This window comes from Aythya fuligula, chromosome 17 (genome assembly GCF_009819795.1).
Source record: "Aythya fuligula isolate bAytFul2 chromosome 17, bAytFul2.pri, whole genome shotgun sequence".
NCBI lineage: Eukaryota > Metazoa > Chordata > Aves > Anseriformes > Anatidae > Aythya > Aythya fuligula.
The window spans coordinates 5,884,202-5,912,160 of NC_045575.1; the positions used below are offsets into that span (position 1 = coordinate 5,884,202).

At 46.9% G+C, this 27,959-nt stretch overlaps 1 protein-coding gene across 1 annotated transcript; it reads left to right on the plus strand.

The window, feature by feature from the left end:
• The first annotated feature begins 8,574 nt into the window (after positions 1 to 8,574).
• FBXO21 (F-box protein 21) lies at positions 8,575 to 27,922 on the plus strand. Its single transcript, XM_032199004.1, has 12 exons — positions 8,575 to 8,618; positions 9,152 to 9,287; positions 10,986 to 11,080; positions 13,173 to 13,294; positions 14,506 to 14,652; positions 15,475 to 15,608; positions 15,847 to 15,983; positions 16,775 to 16,951; positions 17,753 to 17,885; positions 20,423 to 20,613; positions 21,622 to 21,779; positions 25,182 to 27,922. Exons 1-12 carry the CDS (start codon positions 8,602 to 8,604, stop codon positions 25,358 to 25,360), a joined length of 1,626 nt encoding a protein of 541 aa, XP_032054895.1. The 5' UTR covers positions 8,575 to 8,601; the 3' UTR covers positions 25,361 to 27,922.
• Positions 27,923 to 27,959: the final 37 nt, after the last annotated feature.

The following is a 27,959-nucleotide window of genomic DNA, read 5'->3' on the forward strand; positions in this document are numbered from 1 at the left end:
CCCGGCTCGTGAATCCATCACCCATGGGTGCTTGCTGCACACCCAGGCTCCTGCACAGCCCCACGCGGCTCCTGCAGCACGGGGATCCAGGACCTGAAGGACACCGGTCCTGCCCCAGTGCCCCAGTCCCTCTCCTGGAGGACGTCCGCCACCACTGCCCCTTTTGCAGCAGCTCAGCTCCTTTTCGCTCCCCAAGGATTAAACACAAAGAGGCTCTTGTCCAAACAGGAGATTGAATTTTCAAGATGCTACAAAGATGCTACAAGTGAGTTTTTTTGTTTTTGTTTTTGTTTTTCTCAAAGATTTTAATTTGTAAGTTTTTCCAATGTCCACAGAAAGCTGTGTATGAACTTGAAAACTCGTGGGAAACGGTTCTCTGTTTTCCCAACCTGCTGTGTCCACTAGCAGGGGAAAATAAGTTGTTCATTCAGTGCAAGGGTACCTGCTGCCTGTGTTGTTGATGACTTCAGAGGTTTCATCTCCCCAGAAGGACTGCTTGGGAGTTTGCTGCTCTTCTTTCTATTGCTATCTATGAGAGACAGCGGGAAAATAATGAGACTTCTCCCATCAGGAGCAGACTTGCAAAGACAACACCTCCACGATCATTGCTGGGTAGACCTGAGCTCACTGCGCCGGAGGAACTGAGCCAGCTGCAGCCACACTGGCGAGAAAAATGGGGTTTGAGTTTGGGCAGCCACGCTCCTTGCCCTGTCCTGGGCCTACAAGTCCCCGGTGGTGGGCACGGGGCTCAGTCCATCCTCCGAGCAGCCTGAGCCAATGTGTCTGTGCAGGACTGGAAAATTCACAGCTGTGTCCTGAGCAAACGAGACTGCATCAATGCAGAAAAGGAGGTGAGACGAGGCAGGAGCCGTGTGTACAGTCCAGCTCCAAGCACTCTGCTGGTTCCTTTGTTGGCATGCGATGCCTCTCGCCTGCCCTGAGCTCCCTCCACCACTTCCCTCTGGAGATCTCTCCTTTCTCCTCCTCAGCCCTGCCCTTGTGCCCGAGAGGCGCGGGGAGCTGCTGGGCCAGGGCAGGACCTGGGGGTGGCGATGGACTTGCAGTGCCTTGTGCTGGGAAGAGACCCTGGGGGTGCCCTCCGGTTCCTGCTCCCTCCAGATCTGCTCTGAGCACACAGAGGCTGGGGGCTGAGAGGAACAGATGCATTCATTTCACAAGAGACATTCTCAGCGTGCAAATTTCCCCCGGGATAACCGAGAGCAAGCTTACAGCCCTGCTCAGCTGTGCTCTGCCATTAACCTGCTGCTGCTGGGGCTTTGCAGAGGTTCGGAGGTGTTGCAGGGTTAGGTGTGGGTGCAGACCAGACACCACCTCCTGCACACACGCTGCTCTGTGAACCTGCCACGGGCTGGAGACCACCTATTTATTGAGCTGTTTTGGGGGTTGTGTTTGTGCTGCAGCCACGGGGACCTGCACCAAGCCCGAGCCAAAGCTGGCGCCTCCTAGCATGCTATCACTGAAGCCATTCCAGTCCTCTGATTTATACCTACGGAGAAGCTGCAGAGAGTTCCTGGCATTTTTGGAAGGAAAAATTTTATGCTCAAAACTAAATTTTGTTCCTGCCTTCACTGGGGACCAGTTCTCGGCTTCAGAATTGCTCTGATAACTTTGCAATTGCTTTGATTGTTCCAGAGGGGAGCGCAGTCCCTTTACAGAACAGATGGAGACACGCTTTCAGGACCATTCAACTTCGTTGTCGCTCTGTCTTTTGTTAGAACAATTTCTGCCATAATGGGAGGAGCAAAATTTGGCCAGTGCTGAATGCTCTTGAAAACTGTATTCCCGAACTCGGACAAAGTCCGCCCAGCGTCCGAGTCCTCCCAGGTACAAAATGCCCTCCACAACCACCGGCTTTCTGTGGCGCTGGGGATGTTCAGCAGCTTGCAGGATAAGGCTTTCACAGCAGCAGCAGCAGCAATTTCATGACGGCAGTGTTTTCGCGTGTGTCGATCTGCCCTTGCACTTGCCTGCAATGCATGACTCTAGTACTCCATTTGAAATCTACCCTTGACGGGGAGATCTGAGCTCTAGCTTCTTCCATATGGCCATGTGTATTTAATAGGAATTCAGGGGAGCTGGAGAAAGCTAATGAGATTGCTGCTTTAAAGCACTTGGTTCCAGAAGTAAAATAGATCTTACCAGAGGTTGAAATTGGCTTGATTCTGGCATGGCTACAAGGGCAACTCATGAAAGATGTAAGCACTGTAATGCAGTCTTACCTTTTTCCTGCTGTGTCAGGAATAAAGCAGGCTGGAAAGTCTTGGCTTCCACCCCTACAGATGTTGCCACTGAAGGCTGTGATGGAGGTTTGAGCCATCAGAACGATAGGGGGAAAAACCAACAGCAACAAAACCAGACTGAGAGTTCATAGCTGAGCAGCCGTGGCTTGTTTACCAGTGAGAGCACCTCACTGCGAGGGCTGCTGTTTCCCTGCCTACTCATTCATGTACCTACCTGGCCCGATTTCAGGATGGAAGGAGGGAGGAAACACTTCAAAAGCAAGAAAATTGGATGTGTGAGCCTTGCCCTCAGCATCTCTCATTTAACAGGAGCTGGCAGGCCAAGGCTTTGCAGCCACTCTTCATTGCCAGGGCAGGGAAGTGGGGAAGACACCAGGGGTTTCTCTGGGACCTGCAGGAGCCAAGGCTTGCAGAAGTATTTCTGGGGCTGAGGAGCGCAGCACGGAGCTGAGCCGCAGGTGTTCTTCTGCATGGCCTGACTGCAGTATTGGGACGCGGCTCTCCGTAGGGCTGGTTGAGAAATCTGCTAGTGAATAATGCCGGACAAAGTGGTTTTCTTCCGGGGGCGTTCTTAGTACTTCAAAAATAAAAAGATGAGATGTTTAAAAAGTCAACCTAAAAGACCAACTGATTTGGGGGCTTCTTTTTGTTGCTTTGTTTTCACATGTTGGCTTTGAGTGGGGAAAGCAAAAGAATGTAAATCAAAAAAATTTTTGGATGAAATTGAGTATTTTATCCCCACAATAATTGCTAATGGAGATTTGATAATTTTCCACAGGCAATACAACTGCCTTAATACATATTCAGCTCCAACAAGAGGCATTAGTACCGCTTGCTGACAACCCTATTTTTTATTTTTCTCTTGTGTGATCGTGGTATGGAACCATGTCTTAAGAAGATACACTTTACAGAACCCAACAGGATGGCCAGAAACAGATGTTTCAGAATCTTCCCGTGCCCAGCATCGAAGTGATGGCTTCGAAGCCAATGAAATTCATTGCAAGATGTCTGCTTTGCTAGAATTCTATAAAATAGCTGTATGTCCAGAATGCCCAAGGTTAAATGTGCTCTGCTGCCTTGAGATGCCTTCAGAAACCCTGGGATCTATATGCTAAAAAGAGCTTGAGAATAGGTTCCTTAGTCTGTAGCAACATCCCAAGTTCTTCTAGATTGTACACAATTCCCCAGGCGGTAGATGAATAGAGTGAGATGACTTTCAGCCAGGACTCATTGTTTTTTAGATTGCATGTAGTTAGAAACATGAGTTCTGCCAGCCACCCAGGGAATTTGATATTCAGTGCCAATTAATTTTTGTAATAGGAACAGGGATTTATTCCCTTGATTTCCTTAGGCACCTTTGAAAAGCATAAGCATCAAAGGTTGGTTTGTAGGTGTTTTGTTTTTGTTTTGTTTTATTTTTTTCTGGTGGCCTTTTTCCTGAAGAGCAGTGGTTCCAAGCTGAGAAAGGAGACCACTCTGTGAAGGTAGGAGCTTTGGGGCAGGCACCTCCCAAGATTTCCACTGCAGAGGTTTTCTAAACTCTTCAGATGTGGGTAAATTCTGCTCTGCTAGATGGGACTCCAATTTCTTTTTACTCTCTGGTCCTCCTGCTCCTTCCTCCCTCCCCTGAGCGCCTCCTCATGTCACTGTGCCTTCATTTGGTTTGTAAAGTGATGCCATGATTTAAGACTGGCACATTGACTTCACTCTCACTTCCCATCCCATAAGACAGGTATGTGTGGAGGGGGGTGTTTATTTTGTAAACGTGCTTCTCATGTGATTCTAAGGTAGGTTTCTTCTGAGGAGTGAAGGGGTGGGGACAGCGGGAGCAGGGATGAGCCGGTGTTGTATTTGATCATACCAGTGCTTTAAGCGGTCAGAAACATGGTTTTCCCCTACCTCTGAGCTCTCAATGCTGCTAAAATCTCTGCCATTCGTACAATGTACTCCAGCCCCCTCTCTCGGACTGACTCTGGCTCTGTTTGCAAGATATCCACATTGTTCTAAAGCATGCACCTCTTTCTGTATAGTTCCGATCTTCTGATTTTATGGAATACTTATGCCTGTTTGCATTACAGTCAAAATAAAAAAGTGAACTAAAATACAGCAGACATCGGTCTTCTCTTATCTGTGTGTTTTTAATACTCAAAGGCCTCTTCTGATAACTTGGCCTTGCTCCTTCTCGCTACCTGCATAATGTCAGAGCGCTATAAATAGGACGATAGCGTCAATCAGCGATATACACTTATCTGCAAGACACAAACACTTTCTTGTAAGGTTGTTCGACTTCACACATTACATGTTTCACATCACTTATACCATGTCCACTGGGAAAACAGCATAGCTGAGCAAGGAGGGCTGTTTGCATGCTATCTGTTGGGCAGATAGGGGCGTTCAGCAGTTTTACCCCAGGCATTGCTGCAGCAACACCTCAGATTCAGCAGCAGCGTTACCTTGGACATCACCAGTTACCTCAGAGACCGCCGTGGTGCTGCCTCAGACATGGCGGTGGTGTTACCTCAGATGTGATGGCAGATATGATGCATTAGACATCGCCAGGTCGTTATAGCAGCCACAGCAGCAGATGCTGTGGTGTCACCTCAGTCCCTACAGTGGTGTTACCACAGCAAGAGCGTTACCTCAGACATTGCAGTGTCACCTCAGGTATTACCGCAGCCATGGAGGTGGCGTTACCTCAGGTGTTGCCACATATTCGGTGTCTGCATTCCCTCGCTATTAGGGACGTGGTTTAGTGGGTGATATTGGTGGTAGGGGGGTGGTTGGACCATATGATATTGGAGCTCTTTTCCAGACTTAATGATTCTATGACTACACAGCCACAGTGGTGGCATTCCCTCAGGTATTACCGCAGCCACATCAGTGGCAGTGTAACCTCAGGTATTACTGCAGCCATGGAGATGGCGCTACCCCAGGTACCACCATATAGGTGCTGGCAGCATTCCCTCAAGTATTATCACAGCCACATTGGTGCAGTGTTACCACGGGTATTACCACAGCCACAGAGGTAGCAGTGTTACCTCAGGTATTACTGCAGCCATGGAGATGGGGTTACCTCTGTTATTACCAGAGCCACAGCAGTGGCATTCCCTCAGATGCTACTGCAGCCATGGAGATGGGGTTACCTCAAGTACCACCACGTATGTGCTGGCAGCATTCCCTTGAGCATTATCAGAGCCATGCTGAGGGCAGTGTTTTACCAGAGTCATGGTGGTGGCATTCCCTCAGACGTTACCAGAGCCATGGAGGTGGTGTTACCTCAGGTATTACCAGGGCCATGCTAGTGGCATTCCCTCAGGTATTACTGCAGCCATGACAGCGTTAGCTCAGGAATTAACACAGCCATGGCAGCATTACCTCAGGTATCACCACAGCCATGGCAGCGGCATTCCCTCAGGCATTACCACAGCCATGGCAGCGTTACTTCAGGTATCACCACAGCCATGGCAGTGGCATTCCCTCAGGTATTCCCACAGCCGTGGCGGCGTTCCCTCAAATACTACCACAGCCACAGCAGCGGCATCCCCACAGCCATGGCGGCGGCGGCGGCAGCGCCACCCCCAGCAATCCTCCCCCCTGCCCGGCCAGCCCCGTTGGCACGATGCAGACAGCCCAAAGCTGGTAGGGGACGGGCAGCGCTCGGGGGGAAGGGGGGGCAGCCATACAGCTCCCCTCTCCAGCGTGAACTTTACAGACGCTCCCTAGCGCCCGCATTGCCGGCCGAGGAAGGAAGCGACGCTCCCTAAGCCCTGCCCGCAGGGGAAGAAGAGGGGGGGGGGGGGGGGAGCCGCTCAGGTAAACACCCAAGATGGCGGCGGCGGCGGGAGGAGGAGGAGGAGGCGGTGGCGGCGGGCGGCCGGGCCTGGCGGAGCTGCCCGGGGAGCTGCTGGAGCTGATCCTGTGCTGCGGGGTGCTGGGCGCCGCCGACATCGGGCGGGTGGCCTGCACCTGCCGCCGCCTGCGGGACGCCTGCCAGCCCCGCGGCAAGGTGTGGCGGGAATGCTTCCGCCTCAGGTGGGCAGCGCCCGGGGGGCGGGCGGCGGGAGCGAGAGGAGGAGGAGGAGGAGGAGGAGGAGGGAGGGGAGGAAGAGGGAGGAGGAGGAAGAGGAGGAGAAGGGGGAGGAGGGAGAGGAGGGGAGGAAGTAGAACGGGAGGAGGGGGGAGGAAGAGGAGGAGGAGGAAGAGCAGGAGGTAGAGGAGGAATAGGAGGAGGTAGAGGAGGAGGAGGAAGAAGAGGGAAAAGGGGAGAAGGAAGAGGAGGAGAAGGGGGAGGAGGAAGAAGAGGAGGAGGAGGAATAACAGGAGGAAGAGGAGGAGGTAGAGGAATAGGAGGAGGAGGAAGAAGAAGAAGAGGATAAAAAGGAAGTAGAGGAATAGGAGGAGGAGGATGAGAAGGAAAAGGAAGAGGAGGAAAAAGAGGAAGAGGAGGAGAAGAATACGATGAAGGAGAGGATGAGGAGGGATAGGAGGAAGTAGAAGAGGAGGAAGAAGAGGAGAAGGGGGAGGAACAGGAGGAAGAAGAAGAGGAGGAGGAGGGATAGGTGGAATAGGAGGAGGAGAAGTGGGGGTGAGGGAGAAGAGAAGATAGGAGAAGGAGGAAGAAATGGAGGTGGAAGAGGAGGAAGAAGGGAGGGGGACCGGGAACAGGGTGCACACACTGTGGCTGTCTGCTGGCCTCCCGGCCCCACTGCGCTGTGCTCTCGTTTTTTGCAGCCACCCCAGCAGCCACAGAGGTTTGTCCTGTCCCAGGACGAGGCTTTGGGTTGATGTTTGCTGCTTGGGGTTTCGTTTAGCCCCAGGGTGGTCTCAGTGTGCCTCGAGGGGGGCACAGCCCTGCTGAAGCCCCTGGAGCTGTTGAATTGGCTGCGTTGCTTCCTTTCATGGCTGCAGGAGCACCAGGCGTTCGCTGGGGCCACCAGCCTGTCTAGAGCAGGGCACGCTCATCTGCTGCCTGCTTTTGTCTGTGTTTTGGCACAGGAAAAGCAGCAGTATGCCTGTAAACACTTGGCTTCGAGAACTCAGCAGAGTTAAACGAGGGGGTTATTCCCTCTCCTCCCTTGAAAAAAGGCTGCCTGACAATTACAGCCTCCCCTTTTCAGCAAGCCAGAGCTTGGCATGGCTGGCCAAGTATTTTCACCAGTTCAGCGGTTCTAATTTCTGAAGCAAACCTGAACTTCTACAAGTGCTTCAGATCCGACAGTTGAAATTGAGTGTGGTGGGCGATTAGCACATGCTGCAGTCCTCCTCTGTCTCTGATAATAGAGCTTTTGGCAGGAGTGTGCATGTTGACCTCGTCGTCCTGGCAGGATTCCACCTTGCGTAATTATGTTTTATTTTCCAAAAATCATCAATGTAATTTCAACCCAAGAAATCATTGTTTCTCCTGCTACAATAAATGATCATAACTGTTATTACGACGTGGCTGCATTTCAGCGATAGATGAACAGCCAGGGATCCATTAGGAGAAAGGTTACTGTGTGATGTGAAGCTATTTGGTTAGTCTTTGACTTTATTGTGTAACTGCGATGGCAGTGCAGTTTTATTTTTAACAGGCAGTAAAATGTCTTCAGGGTGTGGATGGACAGAACAGTGCATTTTGGTCTGTTGCTAAAAATTATTATACGGAAGTAGTGATTTAAATATTTGGCTGTAAATATGCAGATAGGGATGTAAGAATTATCCTGTGTGTATATATGTATTATTTTCTATATAAATATATATATATATACACACACACAAATTACTATTTATATTTATTTATATAAATAACCTGAAAAGAACCTAAGGCAATTCATGTAGTTGAAGAAAGATAACATTGTAAAAAAACAATGTTAACCAATAGAATGTCAAAATGTGGGGAAAAAAAAGCCCCCCTGCAAATTACAGGAGGCCTTTATCTTGCCTTTCTGTCCCATGCTGTCCAAAATATTTCCACCTGTGCTCATCCTGCCTCACATTCATACCCAAATGGTCTTTGTGCCTTCAGAAGAGTCACAGGTATAGCTGCACTGGCATATATTTTATTGCGTTTATTGTGTAATGGCAGCACGTGCCCACTTCACTATGAAAGGTGCTGTTGGGGGTAATAGACCCCAAAACACTGCCTTTAAGTTAGGCTTTCTGTTCACGTACCTTGAAATGCTTCTTATTAAGCTATAAATTGTGTGTTAGCTTTTAGACTTGGTAAAGCAGGTCCAGCTTTCTTTTACACGAAAGGGGTTTGGTTTGGGGTTTATTTTTTAATATTTCTTATATTAAAAATGACCTGCAAAGTCATCTAGCTGTCACGATTTGACTTCAGAACTCTGTTTCCCTCCAGCAGATGCTGCCACCAGCAAGGTAGTAGAGGGAGCTCTGGTTTGTGCGTCCTTTTAATTAGACCCACAAGGGTAGGAGGAAGAACACAAGACAGTGAATTCTCTTTGTTAGTTGGCAAGTTAGCTTGAACGTGGTACATCTTCAGAATAGCAAACTTTTCTATTATAAAACTCTTTATTTGTTTTACTGATGCAATACCTGTGTTTATCTTGGAAAGCTCTGGAGGAAATTTCAGAAGTGTTCAGCAGGTATAGATATTGAGATACCTGGAGTATGAACCTTTTGAAGGTTTCCTGTTAACATTTGCTGTTGACAGGCCACAGGAGAGCTTACTTTTAAAATAACCAGTAATATTGAGTTGAAATCAGTTGGATTTATGCTTTGATGCCTGAGTCAGTCATTGGATTAATTTGTACGATTACATCTGAGGCTGTATTGTCTCTTGTCAGTGGCTCAACTCCTAGAGCCACGTGGTTACAACTTTTTACGGTTCTGGAGATCCTCAGCGATGCTGAAATACTAATGAACCTGTTCGCTTCTGTCTTGTTGTGTAGGTGGCCATCGCTGCTGAAATACTACAGCCACACAGACGGTGTTAGCTGGCTTGAAGAATACAAAGCGCGGCACAATGCTGGACTAGAAGCCCAGAGAATTGTAGCTTCATTCTCCAAAAGGTTCTTTTCAGAGCACGTAAGTCATCCCTGTGCATGTGCAGTAGCCTAGCTGTTTGGTTAGTACTTTGTAGCAGTTTCAGGTCTCTCCCCACCTATTTTTCAGCTGTGCAGTCAGAAAATTCCTATTGCCTCACTTTATGTGAGAATGCTAGACTGCCGGCCAAAATGAGAGAGATGGTCCAAAATCCAAAGGTACAAACTGTGCAGAGTCCAAGGCACGTTCTGCAGACCACATATGGCTGTTGCTGAGATCCTCATTGTGTCTTTATGAGCTCTTTGCTCATCGCTGCATGTTCAGACCTGGCTCTATGAGCTCAGCGACTTCTGAAGGACTGATAGTTTCTTTGCACATACCACAGCCTGTCAATTTATCTCCCTGCAGGCCTCGTGCAAGGATATGCTCCTCTGAGAGTTGTCAGGAATAATTTGAAAGCAGGACTGAAGCACAATAGGTTCACTGAATTGGAAAGCATATTATTCAAGCTCTTTACCTAACCATGACACCACACTTATGTGTCTTGTGTAAAAAGTGAAAATTTAGTCTCTCAGAAAAACTTACTTAAGCATGGAACATCAGTTTCATTGTCTGTTTGCTCAGTTGGTGGCTGTGGGTCTTGGCTACCTATAAGGTTTGGGTCAACCTGAAATTCTGTGAAATAGACTTAAAAGCTGCACATAACTAAAGCTGAATTAAAAAGTTCATGCTAGAGCCGGTAAATGGCCACTCCTCTCTATCTCCTTCACAAATACATTGTGGTCCAGTGAAGAAATCCCCAGAGGCATTGGAGACCCATATCGAAGTCTGATTTTATGCTGGCAACTGTTTTTTGTTTTTTTTTCCCCAGAGAGAAAGGCCATGAGGCCAGTAGAAAATTAGGAGATGCATATGTCTTGGCTCTTCTTTTTGACCTATTCCACTGAGGTTGCAGCAGCTAGACATTTTAATGTGGTGAAATGTGTGTCAGGGCATTAACCGACCGCAGAGCCTCCTGGCTTCCTACTGTTTCAATCACGTATGCAAGGACTGTTGAGAGACCATTACTCAGCAATACCCGAATTCCTAAAAATTAGGACTGTCTCCTGTGGGGCTAGAAACTGCAGCTTGCTTCTCTGCTTAGAATTGCAGGGAGGAGACTTTTCAACCCAATTCTGCTAGATCCAGTGGAGTGCCACTAAGATACGGTATAATAGGAATCCCATTTTTTTCCTTAAATTTTGTTAATTTCCTGTACTGAAAAGCTTGAAAGCAAATAAGATTTTTTACAGTTCAACCAGAGTTTAAAAATTCCAATTTTTGCAAGAAAATGTTACGAATATAGACACAAAAATTACTGTTTCAGATATTTTTTTAGATTAACAACCTGATAGGTCCAGTTTGGCCCTTGTCAATATTGCTTAAACAGTTGAGGTTTGAGACTGAAATGAAAGCTCCTGCTCCGCTCCTTCATTCCTTCCTTCCTCCAGGAGCAATCTGCTACTCTAGGGAGGGTATGGAGAGGTTTAGTCAACCACAGGCAGTTGTTTCCACCTTAAAGCTTGGGCCCAGCCTGCCTGTGATCTGAAATGCCAGGGCTGGTCCATACACCTCTGCAGGAGCCCCAAATGCTGTAGTAGTTAGCTCAGGTTGCTGTAGGGTTTTGAGACTTTCTATGAAATCACGTTCTTTAGGAAACAATCTCTTGTGCTCTGCATAATTCGGTGTCTGATTTGGCAGGTCCCCTGTGATGGATTCAGTGACATCGAGACTCTTGGATGCCCAAGTCACTTCTTTGAGGATGAGCTGATGTGTATCCTTAACATGGAAGGAAGGTAAGAAAGAATAAGAAGTATTAGAAGTGGAAGGGATTTTCTCCTTTCAGTGGCTAAAGAAGAATGGTACTGTGATGGGTGCCTGATGTCAGCTTCACTCCTTTCATCGCCCCAAAAACCAACATCCCCAGTCTTACTGAGGCTGGGGAGAATTACTGTGCGTTTAATTGCAGAACACATTTAATACTCCCAGAAGAACCCTTGTAAACCATTCTACAAGAAGGAGGTCCTCTGGCTTCATGTTGCTGTTTGTTGCTTGCTTGTTTCCTTGCAAGTTCACAACAGTTCTCTCAGTATGCGTACTTGCCTCTCTGCAGTAGTTTTGACTTAAGGATTTCTCCTGTTCTTTTTTTTTTGTTTCTATTTGAACCTGGACCAGTTTGCTGAACTGATTTGCAGGATGGGCCTACAACACAGGAAGGAACAGCAGTACTTCACTGTGGATTGCCACCATAAATCCCTCCCCACATCATGAAACCACAGCCTTTTTTTTTAATCTCTTCTGTTGCCTTTCTTAGCTGTAGTAGATAGGTACGTTTTTTGTCCCCAAATAAACATCTGAGTTTAATTGAACCACTGCAAAATTTGCAGCTTGGTAAATTCTTTGGACAGGTGAAATGCCAAGTGGGTAAATAAAACTTTTGGTTCACATCTGCCTGGGTGTTCTCATTACCATGGGTAACACTGAGTGAGATGAATAGTTCACTGGCTTGCTTGAAGGCTTTTCTGTTGGTACCATATAAACAATGCTGTTTTTGCTGTGATACAAAGCAGCAATACATTTGTCTCAATGGGGTCTAATAGCCTTGATTAAAGGGACTGTTAGTAGAGCTTGGAAAAACATAACTGGAATGACAATCATCTCATTTTTGCCTTTTCACATCCATTTTATTACCTTCTCTATTTGAACTGGGACTAAACATCTCTCATTTGACAACTGGTTAAAAAGCTTTTGAGCCTTCGCACTGGCCAAATGCCTCCCAATAAAGTAGAATTGATGCTAATTACACCCTGATTAAGCTGTAGTCTTTGCCATTCAGGAGCGTTAGGCTAAATCATTTCCCTGGAAGATATCCCAATAAAGCAGTTGTCCCTATTGAGCATCCCAATGTATTGGAAGAGGATGAAGTGTTATGAGGTTTGATTGTTCTCCTGTTCGTTAGGATGGAGAAGACTGATTTGACCTGCAATCTGGAGGAGAGAACAGGCAAGCAGGAAAAAAGATTTTTTCATGAAGAAAGGAGCTGGACTTGTTTTAAAAATATGGCAAGGACAGAGCCAGGATATCAGCAGAATCCTCTCTTGTGTTTGTGTCTGTTTTTATTTTTTGATTTTTGGTTTCAGGAGGCACCATTCCTAACTATTTGGTGTAAAAGTGTGTGCTGAAGCAATGGGTAACCCATTGCTGAAGGCCAGGGCTTGCTCAGATGCATGTGATTTGAATGCCTCTACGTTGGGCTGTCATATTTCCAGTGACCTCTTCAAATCAGCTCTCTGCTGCTTTTTGGGCACTCTACCTTCACTTCTTAATATAGAAAGTGTAAGGGATTTTACTATGAAAACTGTAAGGTTCTGGATTGTGTGATCTACAGGCCAACTATTGGTCTCTTCCAGCCTTTTTTGAGTAAAAAACACATTTTTCTCTGGCAATTTTGTTCTGAATATTATTGGACATACATTCCTGTCTCTCATCATTTTTTTTTGATTGGTGAAATGATATTTTAATATTCTGGAGGGACACAGAGTCAGAGGACATTTTGTGAATAAAATATTGTATTTCATTCAGATATTCCTGAACTACTTTAAGCAGGATCTGTGTTGTTTCCTGTGATACTGTATCTTCTCAAAATGCTATGTTAGTGACAGGATAAAAACTGAAGATGATGGGGACAATATTTCGCAAGTGTTGTAAATTGTGTTTCTTTTGATAAGTATGCTCTTAATATTTACCTCTTTGGCTGACTCTGTGGTGTCATTGGTCTTGTTCAGAAAAGCAATGTCTAAAAGGTAGATGTCTTCACTGGAAAAGTTAAATGGAATGTTCACTCTTGAAGTGCTTGTCTAATACAACTTCTTGTGTTTCATTGTGCAGGAAAGGCCTCACCTGGAAGTATTATGCAAAGAAAATTCTCTACTTCCTACGGCAACAGAACATATTAAAAAATCTGAAGGAGTATCTTCAACGCCCTACTGATCAGCAGTCATTTTTAGAGGGTAAGTCCTTAGCAGAAGTCCGATGCAGAGCAGTTAATGACAGCTTTCCATCATTGTTGCTTTACTTGGAGAGAAGCTTCCTTGCTTACATGTCAATTAGCCCCTGGACAGCGACTCAGAATTAAGTTTGGATTTTTGCTGTACCTAAAATCCTTAAAAAATTATGGTAATTGCATAGCATTACATCAATAATCAGCATTCCATTGGCTTCTTTCTGTGCTGTATGCTCAAATAGTTGTGCATGGACAGGTAAACAGAGAAGCAATGGAAAAAAGTTAAAATACTTGGATTTGAACAGTGCAGTGAAGAGATCAGCAGCAGTTCAGCACCCTGACCAGCTGACATTGCAGAAGCATTTTAACTGTGGCCTAGGGGCTGAACAGGGCCTATCAGACCGAGTGATCTGATTTCAGGTCAGCTCCCTACCATCTCCTTTCCGCAGAAAAGAGAAAAACCTCTCTCCTTTCTCCTTGGACAAGAGCAAGGAGTATGCTGCAGGCAGGGTGAATCAGTTCAGGTGAATTGATTGCAGGTGAATATAGTTGATTCTAAAGGTTGGGCAATATGGAGGCTTTGGAACGAGCGTGGTTGACAAGATGACAAGGAGATTATTCTGAGAAAGGGCTATTTTTTTTCTGCAGAAGTTTGACAGGAGAGGGTTGGGCAGAAGAAAAATGAAAATCTGTTATAGCGGGTTTCTGACAGGAAGATGGAGGGCAGGCATGGAAGGATGAATGTAGCAGAAGAGGGAGCATTGAGCAAGAATGATGGCGATTGAGGATGTGGCAGGAAGAAATCAGAACTGACGCAGAAGTGAAGTTGAGGTTGTTTGAGGCTCTGAACAAGAAACATGAGCTGGGAGGATGCCAGGAGATGCAGTGTGACAGGAGTTGGCTGGTTAAGTAAGACTTGTCCAGCAGCATACTTGCTCAATGTACAAATCTATTGCTTTCCTTTTCAGAAAGGTGGGGTGGGAAATACAGAGTCTAACTGGCATTTATCATTGTCAGCTCGTTCTCTGCATTTTGTGATAAATCCAATATACAAATGAGAGTTTTGAGAAGAAAGTTGTTGTGTTGTGCTGCAATTGCTTGCTGTATGCCATAGATTTGGAATTTAGAGTAGACAAAAATAAGCAAAAAACAAAACAAAACAAAAACAAAACAAAAAACAACTGAAGTCCTGTTTCTTATGTAGTTTGTTTTTTCCAGGTGCTGTTTTAATTGACCAATATTGTAACCCGCTGTCAGACATCTGCTTAAAAAGTGTCCAGGCACAGGTGGATGATATCACTGATAAAGTGCGCAAAGTCCTTCGGACGAAAAATGCGAGGCACCCCAGCTTGGCTTCCAAGGCAGGTACTGTATAAAAGCATATGCTTTACTGCAGACCATTTCTGCAGGTCTCAACAGAGGCAGATAAGGTGAAACAGCTGTTGAATTATTGAAGCTTAAAGCATTATTGTCCTTCATCCCATTGAAGCATGTTCTGACATTTGCTTAAACTATCATTCAGGCAGCAGCTGTTTGTTCAGCCGCAGAAGCTCGATAGCCCAAGGTTGTCCATCTGATGCTGTCTAGGCAAAAAGGATTGGTTTGTGGTGGTGTTATTTTTTTTTTTTTCGTTTGTCCCTGAAGTCTTAAGCAGTCCTGATGTGTGTAGCAGAGCCGTGGGACAGGTCCTTTCCTCAGCAAGTCTTGGCAATCAGCAGCAATAGAAAAGGTATAGGCTTTACCATCTCCAAAGGTCAGGCAGCATCTTACTTCTTGTGTTTTTATAAGCATTAGTCTAATCTTTGCTGCTTTTCGAAGAGGGAATGACTGGTCTGTCTGTGTCTGTATATCTAGAGTGGTCAAACTGGGACTCGAGCAGTGAAAGCACACTTCCCATGCCTGGCCAGTGAGACTGTCCAGCTACAGTGCTGTGCTGGCACAGGGTAGTCAGGGTCAGGTCCTGCAGCTGCAGGAGGAAACAAGGCAGCACTGATACACAGCTGAGGTGTGTGGCAATCCGCTGAGCCGGGCCACACTGTAAGCAGAGCACTAGGGCTGTGTGCTCCAGCCAATCTCTTGACTATTTGAATCAAGATGTCTTTATGTTCTTTGTACGTAAAGGAATTTTGCTATGAGGTTCAGTGCATGAAGGTTAAGTATACTTGTCTTCTCTTTGTATGTTTTCAGGAGAGGTCCTGATTCCAGAAGTGGAGCTTCAGCGGCAGGTACTTGATGCTATGAATTGTGTCCTGTATGAGCAGTTAAAATACAAAGGAAATGAGCTGGATTACTATAACTCCCTGAATTCATACATTCACCAGGTACGTGCATGTTAGGCAAAACCTAGGAGGCTGCAAGGCTTGAAATGCTACTTGGGGTGTTTCATATGACAAAATGTAGTAAAAAAAAAAAAAAATCTGTCTCTGAAGAGTAATTTCCTGTAAATTTCCTGTCATCTTTTAGTGCATATTCAGTTAAGTTGGCGTGTTTTCATTTGTGAATTAAAACCTTGGAGTTTTTTTTTTTTTCTTAATATCCCCCACTTTTCTATCCTTCCAGGTTTTGATCCGCAGGACAGGAATTCCCATCAGTTTGTCTGTGCTTTATTTAACAATTGCCAGGCAGCTGGGAGTCAAACTTGAGCCAGTCAACTTCCCTAGCCATTTTCTGCTGCGATGGTGTCAAGGAAAAGAAGGGTAAGTGATCTGCTGTCTTTTGAAGTTTTATCATTTTATTTTTATTTTTTTTTATAAAAGCCACAAAGAATTTACAGCTCCAAACCTACACCAGGATATTTAGTTATTTTCCATCCATAATTATAAGGAAAAGATCAGCTGTCTAGAGAAACTTTCCCAGAACTCAATTCTTCTGTTAAGGAAATATAACAGATTTCCTGAGTGTGAAATAATAGTAAGTATGAGGTGATTGTTCTCCTGTTTAATAAGATTACCAAAAAAAAAAAAAAAAAGAAAAAGAAAAAAAAGAAAAAAGGTGCTTATTTCACTTGACCTTTCACACAGAACAGCTCCTAGAGGCCATTGCGGTTGTACTGTGCACTCTTTCAATTCTCTGAGTCAGTGCAGGACACACCTTTGACCAGATTGTGATCAATTTACAGAAATGTATATTTTGTGAATGACATCAGCAGTCCAATTCAGAGCCATGTTTTTGTCTATATATACCCCTTCTGGCAGTAGGCTTCAGATACCATATGTGTGGGCTCTGTTACACTTTACAGTGCAGCAGCATCATGTAATCTAGCAATAAATACAGCAAACCTGAAAATATATGAAGGAAAGAACTGGCACAATGGAGTGAAAAACAAGAGAGAAGGTAGCAGGTGATCTCTTTGTATGATGGAGGGAGCTGAGGTATGAATGGCACATTTTTAGAAACAAGCTTGAAAGTGCTAGGAGAACAGCAATAGGTAATCCTGCTTTACCACAAGGCCCAGCATCACAGCTTGGTTTCCTTAATGTCTTATTAGAAGCACAGATATTTTTGACTACACTTACATTGACGCCTTTGGGAAGGGGAAGCAGCTGACCGTGAAGGAGTGCGAGTACCTTATAGGCCACCACGTGACGGAGGAGTTCTATGGGGTGGTGACTTCGAAGGAGGTCCTGCAGCGCATGGTGGGAAACCTCTTAAACCTGGGCAAGCGGTGAGTTGTAACTGAAGTCATCTGGCCCGTAAGGGCTGTGGGGGAAAAAAGGGCCCATGGTGTGCTGTCTGCCTGTCTGATACTGCCTCTTCGCAGTACTGGAGTGAGGGCTTTAAAAAGGCATCAGTCACACCAGGCAGTCTTGAAAGCTCTGGATGTCACATCGCAGTGTCTAGTTGCTTTTGATCACCTCCTGCAGCAGTATTGCATGGAAGCAAGAATAGATCGTTTTCACTCAAGAAAATGGACACAACTATGTTGTGTTTTTTTTTGTTTTTTTTTGTTTTTTTACTATGTGAAAAGCAGATAGGAACTGTTCCCTTGAGAACAGAGACCTTTATGATGACCAGGTAGGCATAAACCATATGCTTAAATGAGTAGATGGTGCTGTAGGATTGTTGACAATATGCTTTTGTTTTCAAATGTCCTGCTAATCACTTTTCCAAGTAGCAACAGAAAGAAATCAGAGAGTAAAAGCATCTCTTTAGGTGTAATTAAGCAAGGGGAACAAAAGCAAATTTCAGAAGGAAGTGACAGAGTGAATTTTCTGAGTATGATCATTTGATCAAGTAGAATACTGGTGAAGTGGGAGGGTAGAGGCCTGTTTTCAACTGTGTAGCATTTTCCCTTTCCAGCAGGCTGTTGGATGTGATGAGTGACTCCAGGGCTGACTGTCACTTACATGGAGTGAGCATGCCTGTACCTGTAGCACTGCTTTTGGTGGCTATCCCTGTATACCAGCGTATTAGGGATAGGAACTGAAGAGCTAGCCTTACAATTGAGTTTCTTTTTTGCTGGCAGAGAAAGCACTGATCAGTCTTATCAACTCTTGAGAGACTCGTTGGATCTGTACCTGGCCATGTATCCGGACAATGTGCAGCATCTAATGCTCCAGGCTAGGTTATACTTCCACCTGGGAATCTGGCCAGAAAAGGTACCTCGCCACTCGGTCATATGTTTTCTGATAGGCTAAGCATTATTAACACTAGTCTATTGATTTTTGGACTACATCAACTTGCATTACAGTCTGCCACAAGTTGTTTCTGTAATAAACACAATTGAACGAGTTATCACGTTTCGGAGAATCAATTTCTACTACGTGAAGCGAGGAAAGAGGATGACTCTTGCTTGCTCTAGGGGAAACTCGTGAGCAGCCTCAAGTCTGAGTCATAATTTATGATTTACAGCCCCAGTCTGACAATTTGTCTTAAAACCAATACTGTGGACTTGTAGCTAGCTGTAAAGTGTAAGAGGTAAGGACTCGGTATGCCTAGATTGAGGTGGTGGTGATAGGAGTCTGGCTGGAGTCACAGGAAAGGAACAATTACCATATCAGGAAACCTGTAGGAAATTATCTTTTGCAAACAACAAAGCTGTTCTCTGAAACTTTAGGTACACAATCAGCGGCTCTTGTGAAAAAGCAACTTAAAAAAGAATCCCAAGGACAGGGCTGTTAACATTACCTTCAGCCTTGAAGAATCCTGTGAGCGTGGGAAGGACAGTACAGACAGACAGCAAGTTGTCTAAGTCATCCGTGTCTTTTACTGAATTTGGGGGAGGCACAGGGAGAAAACATGTAACTCAACAAACAAAAAAGTATTTCTTTAGCACGTCACTGCAGCAAAGAGAGGTTTCTTTGTTGAAACTGCCTGTGCTTTAGTGGAATTCACTCCCTTTGGCACTGCCTGTGCCATATCCAAACGTTAGGTTTGGGTGATTCGGCAGAAGGATTGGCTGGACAGCTGGGCAGAAGGCAAAGCTCTTCCCACTAAATTAACTGAAACGTGACTGCTGGAGAAGGTGCCTTCCTTTAGAAGAACAAACTGTGCTAAGTTTGCTGTTCCTTTCTTAGGACAGCAAGTTTTAGGGTTGCCACAGAAAAAGCAGCCCAAAGTAAGAAATTACTGGGGGGGCCCACTGAGCTGAAATGAAGAGTGTACATAAATAGAGGAGAGCTAAATGAAATACTGGAATATTTCCCCTTTCTGGCACTCAGCTTTGTGTTCGTGAGGCACGTGGGCTTTACGTACTTGCATTTTGCTGCCCCTCAGGACAGATAATGCCTCCCGTGGCTGACTCTTGCATGTAGCTCTCTGCACCACTTTGCCAGACACAATGAAAACGTACAGCTCCAGACTTCTCCTATGGCATCCTCACATGCATCCAGTCCTGCCAGGCTATCGTATAGGATTACAGTTAGCCAGAGAAGCCTGTATGCCTGACAGAACAGAACATACCAGATTTCACAGAGGTCTGCCAAACTTACGGAAAGTGGCACGAAATCTTAAAACTCAAGCAAAGCTGTCCAGAATGTTGTCCTGAATGTTTGCAAATAAGAGTAAATGAAATTGCCAAGAATCTCTGGCAGCCATGGTCACTGTGCTAGGCCTTCCCCTTTCTGCAGGATTTTTCAGTTTTCACACCCTTCTTAAGGCAGTAAGATGCCTGCCAGCAATTTAAAGTGCTGAGAAGCCTGAGCAGTATTTCTTCTTTTCTTCTGCTTTTTTTTTTTTGAGTTTATTTTTTTCAGTGCTGGACTGATGTTCATGCTGAGTAGCCTGAGGTCTCCTCTTCTGCCCCACTCTAAATTCAGGTTCACCAAAACTTGCAGCATGTGATCAAGGAGATGATCCTTGATCTCTTGCCAGTTGCTGAGGGGTGTCAGATTTTGGAAGTGAGGCAGCGTTTGAGGTGTTTGATGTTGAGATGGATGTGTCTGCCTTTTCCAAATCTGTTTAGACAACATTTTTGTTAAGAACAAGATGCAAGAAGATAAAAACTTGCGTTGCCTGCCTGTAACAAAACCGGTGGCAGCTGTTCTGTCCTGATGCTCCAATGGCATGCCAGAGGGTGTTGGTAGGCTGGTACTTTGGATCTACAGAGCCTGCTACTTTGGGAACACTTTTGAAGTCAGTGCCCTTTAGTTATCCTGCGTCAAGCAGGTTCTCTGTCTCCTGTTCACTATTTCAAGGTACAGCATCGTACAGGTTATTTGCATTTCTTTCTGTGCTGAGGAACTTTTTAAAGCTAAAATGTTTGTTCTGGAGTACAGCAGAAGTCATCTGAAATCACTTCACAGCAGGGGTTCAGCAGACTAGCTTCATAATTCTTCTAACATCTCAGAAACCTTGAAGCAGTGTCTTTGATGCCCTGTAGCTGAAACACGTGATGCCATTAGCTTGTATGACTTAGTTTTAGGGAGTTACTTTGTTCAGCAGTGCCCTTCCTTAGGAATAGGGAGCTTTAAAAATAGAGGAGAGCAATGTTTGCAATTCCTACAGGATAAGCAAGCGTCTACTCCTTGGAACCGTGTAGTTAGAGCAAAGGTTCTCGGTTCTGCGTGGAAAACTTGTGTGGCAGACTTCTAGGCCTGGGCACTTAGACCCAGCTAACACGGGAAGTGTATCTGTTTGTGTTTGACTGCTGTAGAGGCTTGTTCTGAATCTGTCAATCTTGTTTTGCTTGCTGAAGGTTCTGGACATCTTGCAGCACATTCAGGCCTTGGATCCATCCCAGCACGGGGCGGTCGGGTACTTGGTTCAGCATACCCTAGAGCATATTGAGCGCCGGAAGGAGGAGGTGGGACCCGAGGTGAAGCACCGCTCGGATGAGAAACACAAAGAGGTCTGCTTTTCCATTGGGCTGATTATGAAACACAAGAGGTGAGCTCTTCAAAACCTCCCCTGCGCTAGCAGGAGGCTGCGCTGTAATGACGAGTGCAGAAGTGTTTGTTCTGGCCGTAATGAGACGGGGTTTTATCTGCCAAGGAGGTACCTGGAACAGAAAATGTCAGGCACATGCATCTATGCTGCATACCTCTTAGAAAAATGGGGGCAGCTCTGTCTCTCCTTTGAGAGAGCAAGCGTTTTTGCTGCTGCTTGTTTGCAGAGTGGTTTGCGAGGTGCCTCCTGTGAGTCATCATGTATCACAGATAAAAATTTCCACAGTCCAGAGCTCTCGAAGAAACATTTGTAATCGGTTAATGAGGGACTGTGGAACAGAACTGGTTTCAGAAGAGATGAGATGGCAAAGACAGCTTATGAATCTTACCCTGCGCTGTTATTAACTGCCTCTTCGTGCATTGCGCAGGGGCTTTGTGTTCCTGTCTGCACAGCCCTGCCAGAACGACGTGCTGGCACTGTGTGGCTGTGGCCATTCCTCCAAACAACTCAGCGAGACATCTGAAGCATATTTTAAGTGTCAGCAGTGTCAGTTATGATACCTCACAATTAATCTCATAAATACTCTGACAATAATGCTGGCTTTGTTTCTGGGAATTAGCACTGGGATTACCGTGTCTGCGTGATGGGAACAGGAGTAATTGCACAGCACGGTAGAGTGGTTGATTCCCCTCCCTGTTTCTTGTTTCCTGTTCTCCCTGTTGCTGACATCCCAGTCTCTTCCCCGCTCTCATTTCTTGTTCAAATTTGGCTTTCCTTTGTGCTCAGCTGTTTGTTCCTGTCTGTTTGCCCAGTCACTTCTAGTCATTTCCCACCCACCTCAGAACACAAACACGTACGCACACAAGTTTTTTTATAATGATGTTCTTCTCCTCTCCTCCTTGTGCCTGCTCACAGGAGGCTTCTGTTCCGTTTGTGCTCTATTAGCCTTGACGAAAAGAGCTGGCTCTGGAGTTTTCATAGCCTGTGTTGTGTATTCTTTTTAATTAGATATGGCTACAACTGCGTCATCTACGGCTGGGATCCTGCCTGCATGATGGGACATGAATGGATCCGAAACATGAATGTCCACAGCCTCCCACATGGCCCCCACCAGCCTTTCTACAACGTGCTAGTGGAAGATGGCTCTTGCAGATACGCTGCTCAAGGTGAGCAGGAGTCTCCTCAGTTTGCTGTCTGTTAAAAAGTGCAGTAGGAGAAGGTGACGCTTAAGTGATCAGCTCTTAAGTAGGAGGCATGAAGTGTAAGTTAAAGTTGGGGTAGGAAGGAAAATTGTCTTGAATTCACAGACATATTTTGTTTGATTTCTGTGAAATCAGTCCTGCTAGGGATGAACATTGAGGACCCCTTTGTTACAATCTCCTCTTGCCCTAGAAACAAGTGTGTGTTGGACACGATCGGTTTTATGGTATAAACCAGGATTCCTGCTTTTGGAAGAGCTAATTCAACTTCTTCTGAAGTTCAAAGTTCTGTCAGCAACTCTTGCTTTGTGAAATTATGGTCATGCTTTGGGAAGGACCTCAAAGTAGGGTCTTGTGAGAAAACACCCAAACTTTGCTCGTTTTAGGGCATGGTTCTGAACACCTTTCACTGAGAGACTTCGTGTGCTAAGATCCCAGAGAACACGAATAGCGTGGCTTTTGGTGCCGTCTCTGGTAAGAAAGGGACTAAAATGAATGCCTCTTCACAAATGCCAAGAGGTGCAGAAATCTCAGTTGTGTGTTCTTTATGCACAGTACCATGAGCAAAATTCTTATCTCATGGTCAGAATATGAGGTTAGGATAAGGGAAGAAGTGTTGAACTCGGGTTAAAAAAGTCTGTAACTCTGTACATTGCAAGCAGGGTGTTTCTTTATCTCCTGTTTTTCTCCCTGTGACACAGAGGCATCCCATCCAGCTGGCAGGGCAGCTGCACAACCTGATCATATTTTGTTAAGAGAAGATGCAGAAGCTGTTGAACAGGAAACTATGGACAAAATGCAGTTCAGCTCTTGCTAGGGTGTGCTCCTAGCATGTTCTGATCCCATACCTACGAGCAAGAGGTGTTTTTTCACGAGGGGACACTCCTACCTTTGTAGCCTGAAACACTTCAAGTGCAGGTGTTTCTTACCTTCCTGAGAGTCACATTATATTCAGTAGAACTAACAAAAAAAAAAGGATGGAGTAGGGGCACAGGACATTGCAGCACTACTTTATGGTTCATATTGAACAGTATTTTACTTCTTAAATAGTCTGGAAAAAAAAATATTTTGTGCCATGGATTAATTTTAAAATATGCACCTCAGTGGAAACTAACGTGGTATTTTTCCACAGTGCTTCTGGGGTTGAGTCATCTCATTTCTTATTCTCTAATTGTTTATAAACAAGTATAATCAGCTCTGATTACAGCTGGTTCCTGAGCACTTTGTGTTTTAGCCAGGCTGTAGTTTGAAACTGCTGTCAGTGGCATCCAAGAGTTTTGATACTGCTTGAGAAAACCAGGGGGTTGTCTTTGCTTGCTGAAGTCTTGCTGCCTGTCTCTTGAGTATCCCCTCTAAAATACAACCTCAGATCACTTGGGAAGGGAGTATTTCATAACCTATTGACCTGGCTTTAAGGAGGGAATGTGTTTTGTTTTTTTTTTTTTTTTAAACTGAGTCTTTGTAGATTTAACCAGAAATAACACCAAGCTTATTATAGGTGTGCTCAGTTTGAGTCCTTCCTGTAAATCCGCAGGTTGAGCTGTCGCTAATTCCAAAACACCTGCCCTGTGCAGCAGGCTTGGTGTCTACCTGTCTGCTCTTGTCCTCCCTTTGTTTGCTTGCTGGCAGCACGGGCCAGGTATCTGCTGTTCCAAAACTGCTCGTCAGCACGTTTCTCAGGCTCCCCACCTTTTCGAATCCGCTTCTCCCGTTCTCCTCCCCCCTGCCAGCTTCTGTTTCATCACCGTGTCTGTCCGTTTGTGCACAGCTCGCTGCTCAGCCCTGTTTCTACAGGGCGTATCTCAGTGCAAATTGTTCCCCCGTGGCTGTACGGGACGAGAAGGGGCCTTGCAGCCCACGGGACCACACCAGCCCGCTGGGGTGCAGAAAGCTCTCGTGCTCTTGGCTGCACACAGTGACATATGGTAGGTCTTACCAAAGTCCAGCTTGCTTCGCAGAGCCTGCATGGATGAATACCACTTGTATGTGCTCTCTGAAGTGAACTGAGCGTGTTTCAGAGGCAGATGGATTATTCCTGAACCACGTTCTCAGCATCCCAACATGTTGCCCCCCTTACCTTGCAGATAAGGTACTTTGGGACACAGGCAGTGTTGTGTTTGTGTGTTTTTTTTTCCTACCTGTGTATCTGGCACTGTACTGGAAAAAATGACATCATCTGGGGACTGCTGCAGGGCACCTGCACAGGTGATTTATTGCTGGGCTGCCTCCCCTTCACCCTGATTTAAGCAAATAATCAGGGAGCAAACAGGCCCTCAGCTCGGGTCACCGCTGCGCTTTAACGCTAGTGCTTTGTTTACCTGTTGTGCTTCATCAGGTTAGAGTTTAGTGCAAAGGAGGAAATGGGGTGCTCTGGGAAACAATTAACGTGCTCGTTCTGGGGGCTTCTTACTTCGGGAGCCTGGGATTTAGAAAAGTGAATTTTGCTGTGTGAGACATGCTTGGAAAGCAGGCTGGTGCCTTAGAGCTGCAAGGCACTCGAGGCTTTTTGGTGGGAGAAGCTGGCGCCATACGTGTTTTTTAGGGTCCTAATTAGGGTTAGGTATATTATTACATTTAGGGTTTTGCCCTGCGAGGCCTCTAGGGCATCCTAGAGGAAACTGGGTGTCACTGGGTGGCTTCTGGGGGGAGCTAGAGCGTGCTGGGGGGCCCTGGTAGACCTGCAGAGGATCTAGAGTGCAGGGGAGGACCGCAGGAGGCCTCCAGTGTGTGTGAGAGTGCACTAGAAAGCCCTGCAAGGCCTCCAGAGGCCTCTAGATGCCAGGAAGAGTTCTTATTATGCCTCTAGGGTGCAAGAAGAGGCTCAGAGTGTCTCCTGTGTTTCCCGGGGAGGTCTCTAGGGCATCCTAGAGGAAACTGGGGGTCACTGGGAGGCTTTCCAGGGGAGCTATGGGCACTGGGTGTCCCTGGTAAACCTGCAGAGGGCATCCTTGTGCAGTCGCCCACACCTTGGAGCGTTTGGATCTCCTGGAAACTGATCTCCCCTGGGACCTGAGGGAGCAGAGCTCAGTGCTGCAGCTTCTCCTTGCATTTACAAACAAGACCCGAGGTCCGCAGCGTGACAGCAGGTCAGCATCCTGTGCTCCAGCCTAACGTCAGGCCAGGGGGTCTCAGGCAGGAAATATTTTGGTGGCACTGGTAAATGGGGTCAGCATCAGCTAGGAGAATAGGTTCTGTAAGCGAGCCTGCTGGGATATTCTCTGCCTGTTTTCCTGGGTTAGGGTTTTTTTTTTTGTTGAAAGCATCAGGAGGCAGCGTTTGTAGAGCTCAGAGACATCAACAGGAGTTGAGAGAGGCGCAGGATGTATGGCCTTCGTGGGGGAATAACTGATTTGTTTCCTCTCCTAACAGAGAACCTGGAATACAACTCTGAGCCTCGGGAGATTCCTCACCCTGACATCGGCCGCTATTTTTCCGAGTTTACCGGCGTTCACTACCTAGCAAATACCGAGCTAGAAATTCGGTACCCGGAGGATTTGGAGCTGACGCGCGCCACAGCTCAGAAGATCTACAGTTCAGGCAAGGAGTGAGTGCAAAAGGCGTTGTGAGGACAGAAGCAGCCGGAGTGTAGCTTTGCCCTCTTCTGCAAAACTTGCCTGGAAGGCAAGTTTGGTGACAATCCTTTGGCTTTAATGCATTGAAAACTGCATTAAACTTTATAACCGGTGCTATAGCATCTTTCCGTTGCCTGCCTGCCCATTCTGGCCCACGGGGACACGTCGGTAGCTGAGGCCAGGCGTAAGGATCTCGCAGGGACAGTCGTGCTAGGGAAGCGCCTTGTCCTACGGAAAGATCTGCCCCTACTGCTCGTTCCGTGATCGTCTTGCCTAGGAGGCTGGCGCAGTGAGACCCCTGGTGTGGAATACTGGAAGAAACTCCGACTTCCAGAGAAGTTGCTTGTCCTTGCGATGTTGTGGGGTTTTTGTTTGGTTGTTTTCGTTGTTGGGTTTTTATGTATATCTCATGCAGGTGATAGTTTTTAAAGCCTCCTCCGTTTGACTGTGTCTCCTCCGGTCTGAATCTTTGGTCGGATTGTGCTTCACCTCTGTAGTCTGATTCTTCACAGAGCTACTCCTCCCATTCTGAGCATCCTTACGGGCTGGGAAAGAGCCCCTGCAGCAAAACCAGAAGCAGCAGCAAGGCTTCCAGGGGTGCCAAGCACTGTGGTAACACCGAGGGCCAGCCGGCCACCTCACACCTGACACAGACTCTCCTAAAGCAGAAGACGAGCTGCCAGCCCTTTCCTGCGCCTGCCAAACCCACCCAGCCCGTGTTCTTACCTTGTTCTTTGCTCTGTTCACTGTGTGTGTTCTTGTGACCTGTGGCACAGCCCTGAGTGCTCCCAGGACGACCCTGAGCCCCTCGGCACCGCTTCGGGGGAGCTCGGAGGTTGCTGTCGGAACAACCCCACGGCCCGTGGGGAGCTGTTGGTCACCGCTGCCTCTGGGCTGTGGGTGTTTATGCAATACAGTGGGATTGGGACTGGAAACGGGCCAGCCCTGGAGACAGCCCAGCGGCGTGTGGAAGAGAGATGTTAATTCCTGCAGCTCGAGTCCTTTTTCCTTTTTGCCAAAGGAGAGCGGATTTTGGCGGGGGGTGGAGCGGGGACACGCACTGCAGTGCCCAGAAGGGAAGAGGCTTAGCAGCTCCCTGCACGTGGATTTCCACACAGCTTAAAGGCCCAAACGGAGTCACTGCAGAGAAGGTTTTCCTCTGCATTCAGGTATTATGGGGTGCAGAATGACATATCCAGAGCCCGCAGAGCTCTGGTTCCTGAAGCAAAGCCTGCAGGCTGGCTGCAGCAGCGTGCCCTGTCACTCAGCAGTTACAACACCGTAGCTCTGTCAGAGAGTTAGGCACCGTGCCCTGTTAGGTGGGGGCTCTTAGTCTATTATAGCACTTCAAATATCACCACGTGCCATCCCACACCCCTCCTCCTGAGAGAATGCTTGACCTGCATGCCACCCTACTGAAGTACAGTTAATAATAGGAGAAATAAATACTGACAGCCCAGCACTTTTCCCAGGGGAGCGGTGGTGGTGGTGGTGGTGGGCTATAGGAGCCGTGGTGCTTTACAGCAGCCCTGCATGGCGAGTGGTGAGGGTGCTGCACTCCAGGTACCACAGCATCTTTCAGTAGCTGTGTACTGAAATGAATTTGGAGTTGGGGGGACGGATTTCCTCAGAAGCTGAATGGATCCAAGTGAAAGCAGGGCAGGAAGTCATCAGGCAAAACCTTCAAATCCACCCCTCTTGGTTTTGAGGGTTGGAGTAGATAGAGTTTGACTCTCCAAACCTTTCTGAGGGTTGAAAGGAGATCCCAAAGCATCCTGACAGGGATGCAAGGTAGGGAACGGGTCTGTGGGGTCACGAGGTCGATGCTGGTGGCTTGGAACAGGAGCAGGGCTCCCCGTTCCCAGCCTCGGCTCTGATGGTGCCCTGGGACAGCGTCCGTGTCAGTGCATTTCCTGGGGCTCTGGGTGTCCCTCTGCCACTCTGGTGGCACCTTGCCCTTCACAAGCACACCCAGTTACCACGCCCCGAGCTCCTGGGCCCCTCGGTGTGCTGTCTGGATGCCAAGTAGAACCGTGCCATAACAAAGCCGCAGCCACCAACGCGGAGCTGCCCAAAGCTGCTCTGAAAACTCCCGTGTTCCTCCTGCAGCCTGGGGGCTGGCGGTGTTGCTTGATGTGGGTTCAGTCCATAACTAGTCTCGGGGAGGGGGAATTGCCCCGTGAGTTTGTGCAGCTTCAGTCCCACCGTGTGTTTTCCCATGCACCCGGTGGCTCCCCTGTCCCCCTCTCCCCTCCTGGCCGTGCAGCCGCCGTTTCCCCAAGAAGGCAGGAGAGGATCCCAAAAGTTCTGTGTCCATGCACAGGGTCTGGGTCCCCATGAGTGATGTCCCTGTGCTTGATATGTGTGTCACACCTCACCACCTGTCCTCTCTTGTGTCTGTGCAGAGCTCACTTGGAAAAGGGGCTGTTTTGCTTCCAGGAGGAGGTGGAATTACTGCCTGAGCTCCCAAAAAGCCCAGCCTGGTGGGCGTGGGGCGGCACCAGCAGCCCCTGGCTCCCCTGGGGCAGGGGGTGCAGCTGGTGCTCCTCTTCTCCCTCGCCTTCTTGTGCCATAA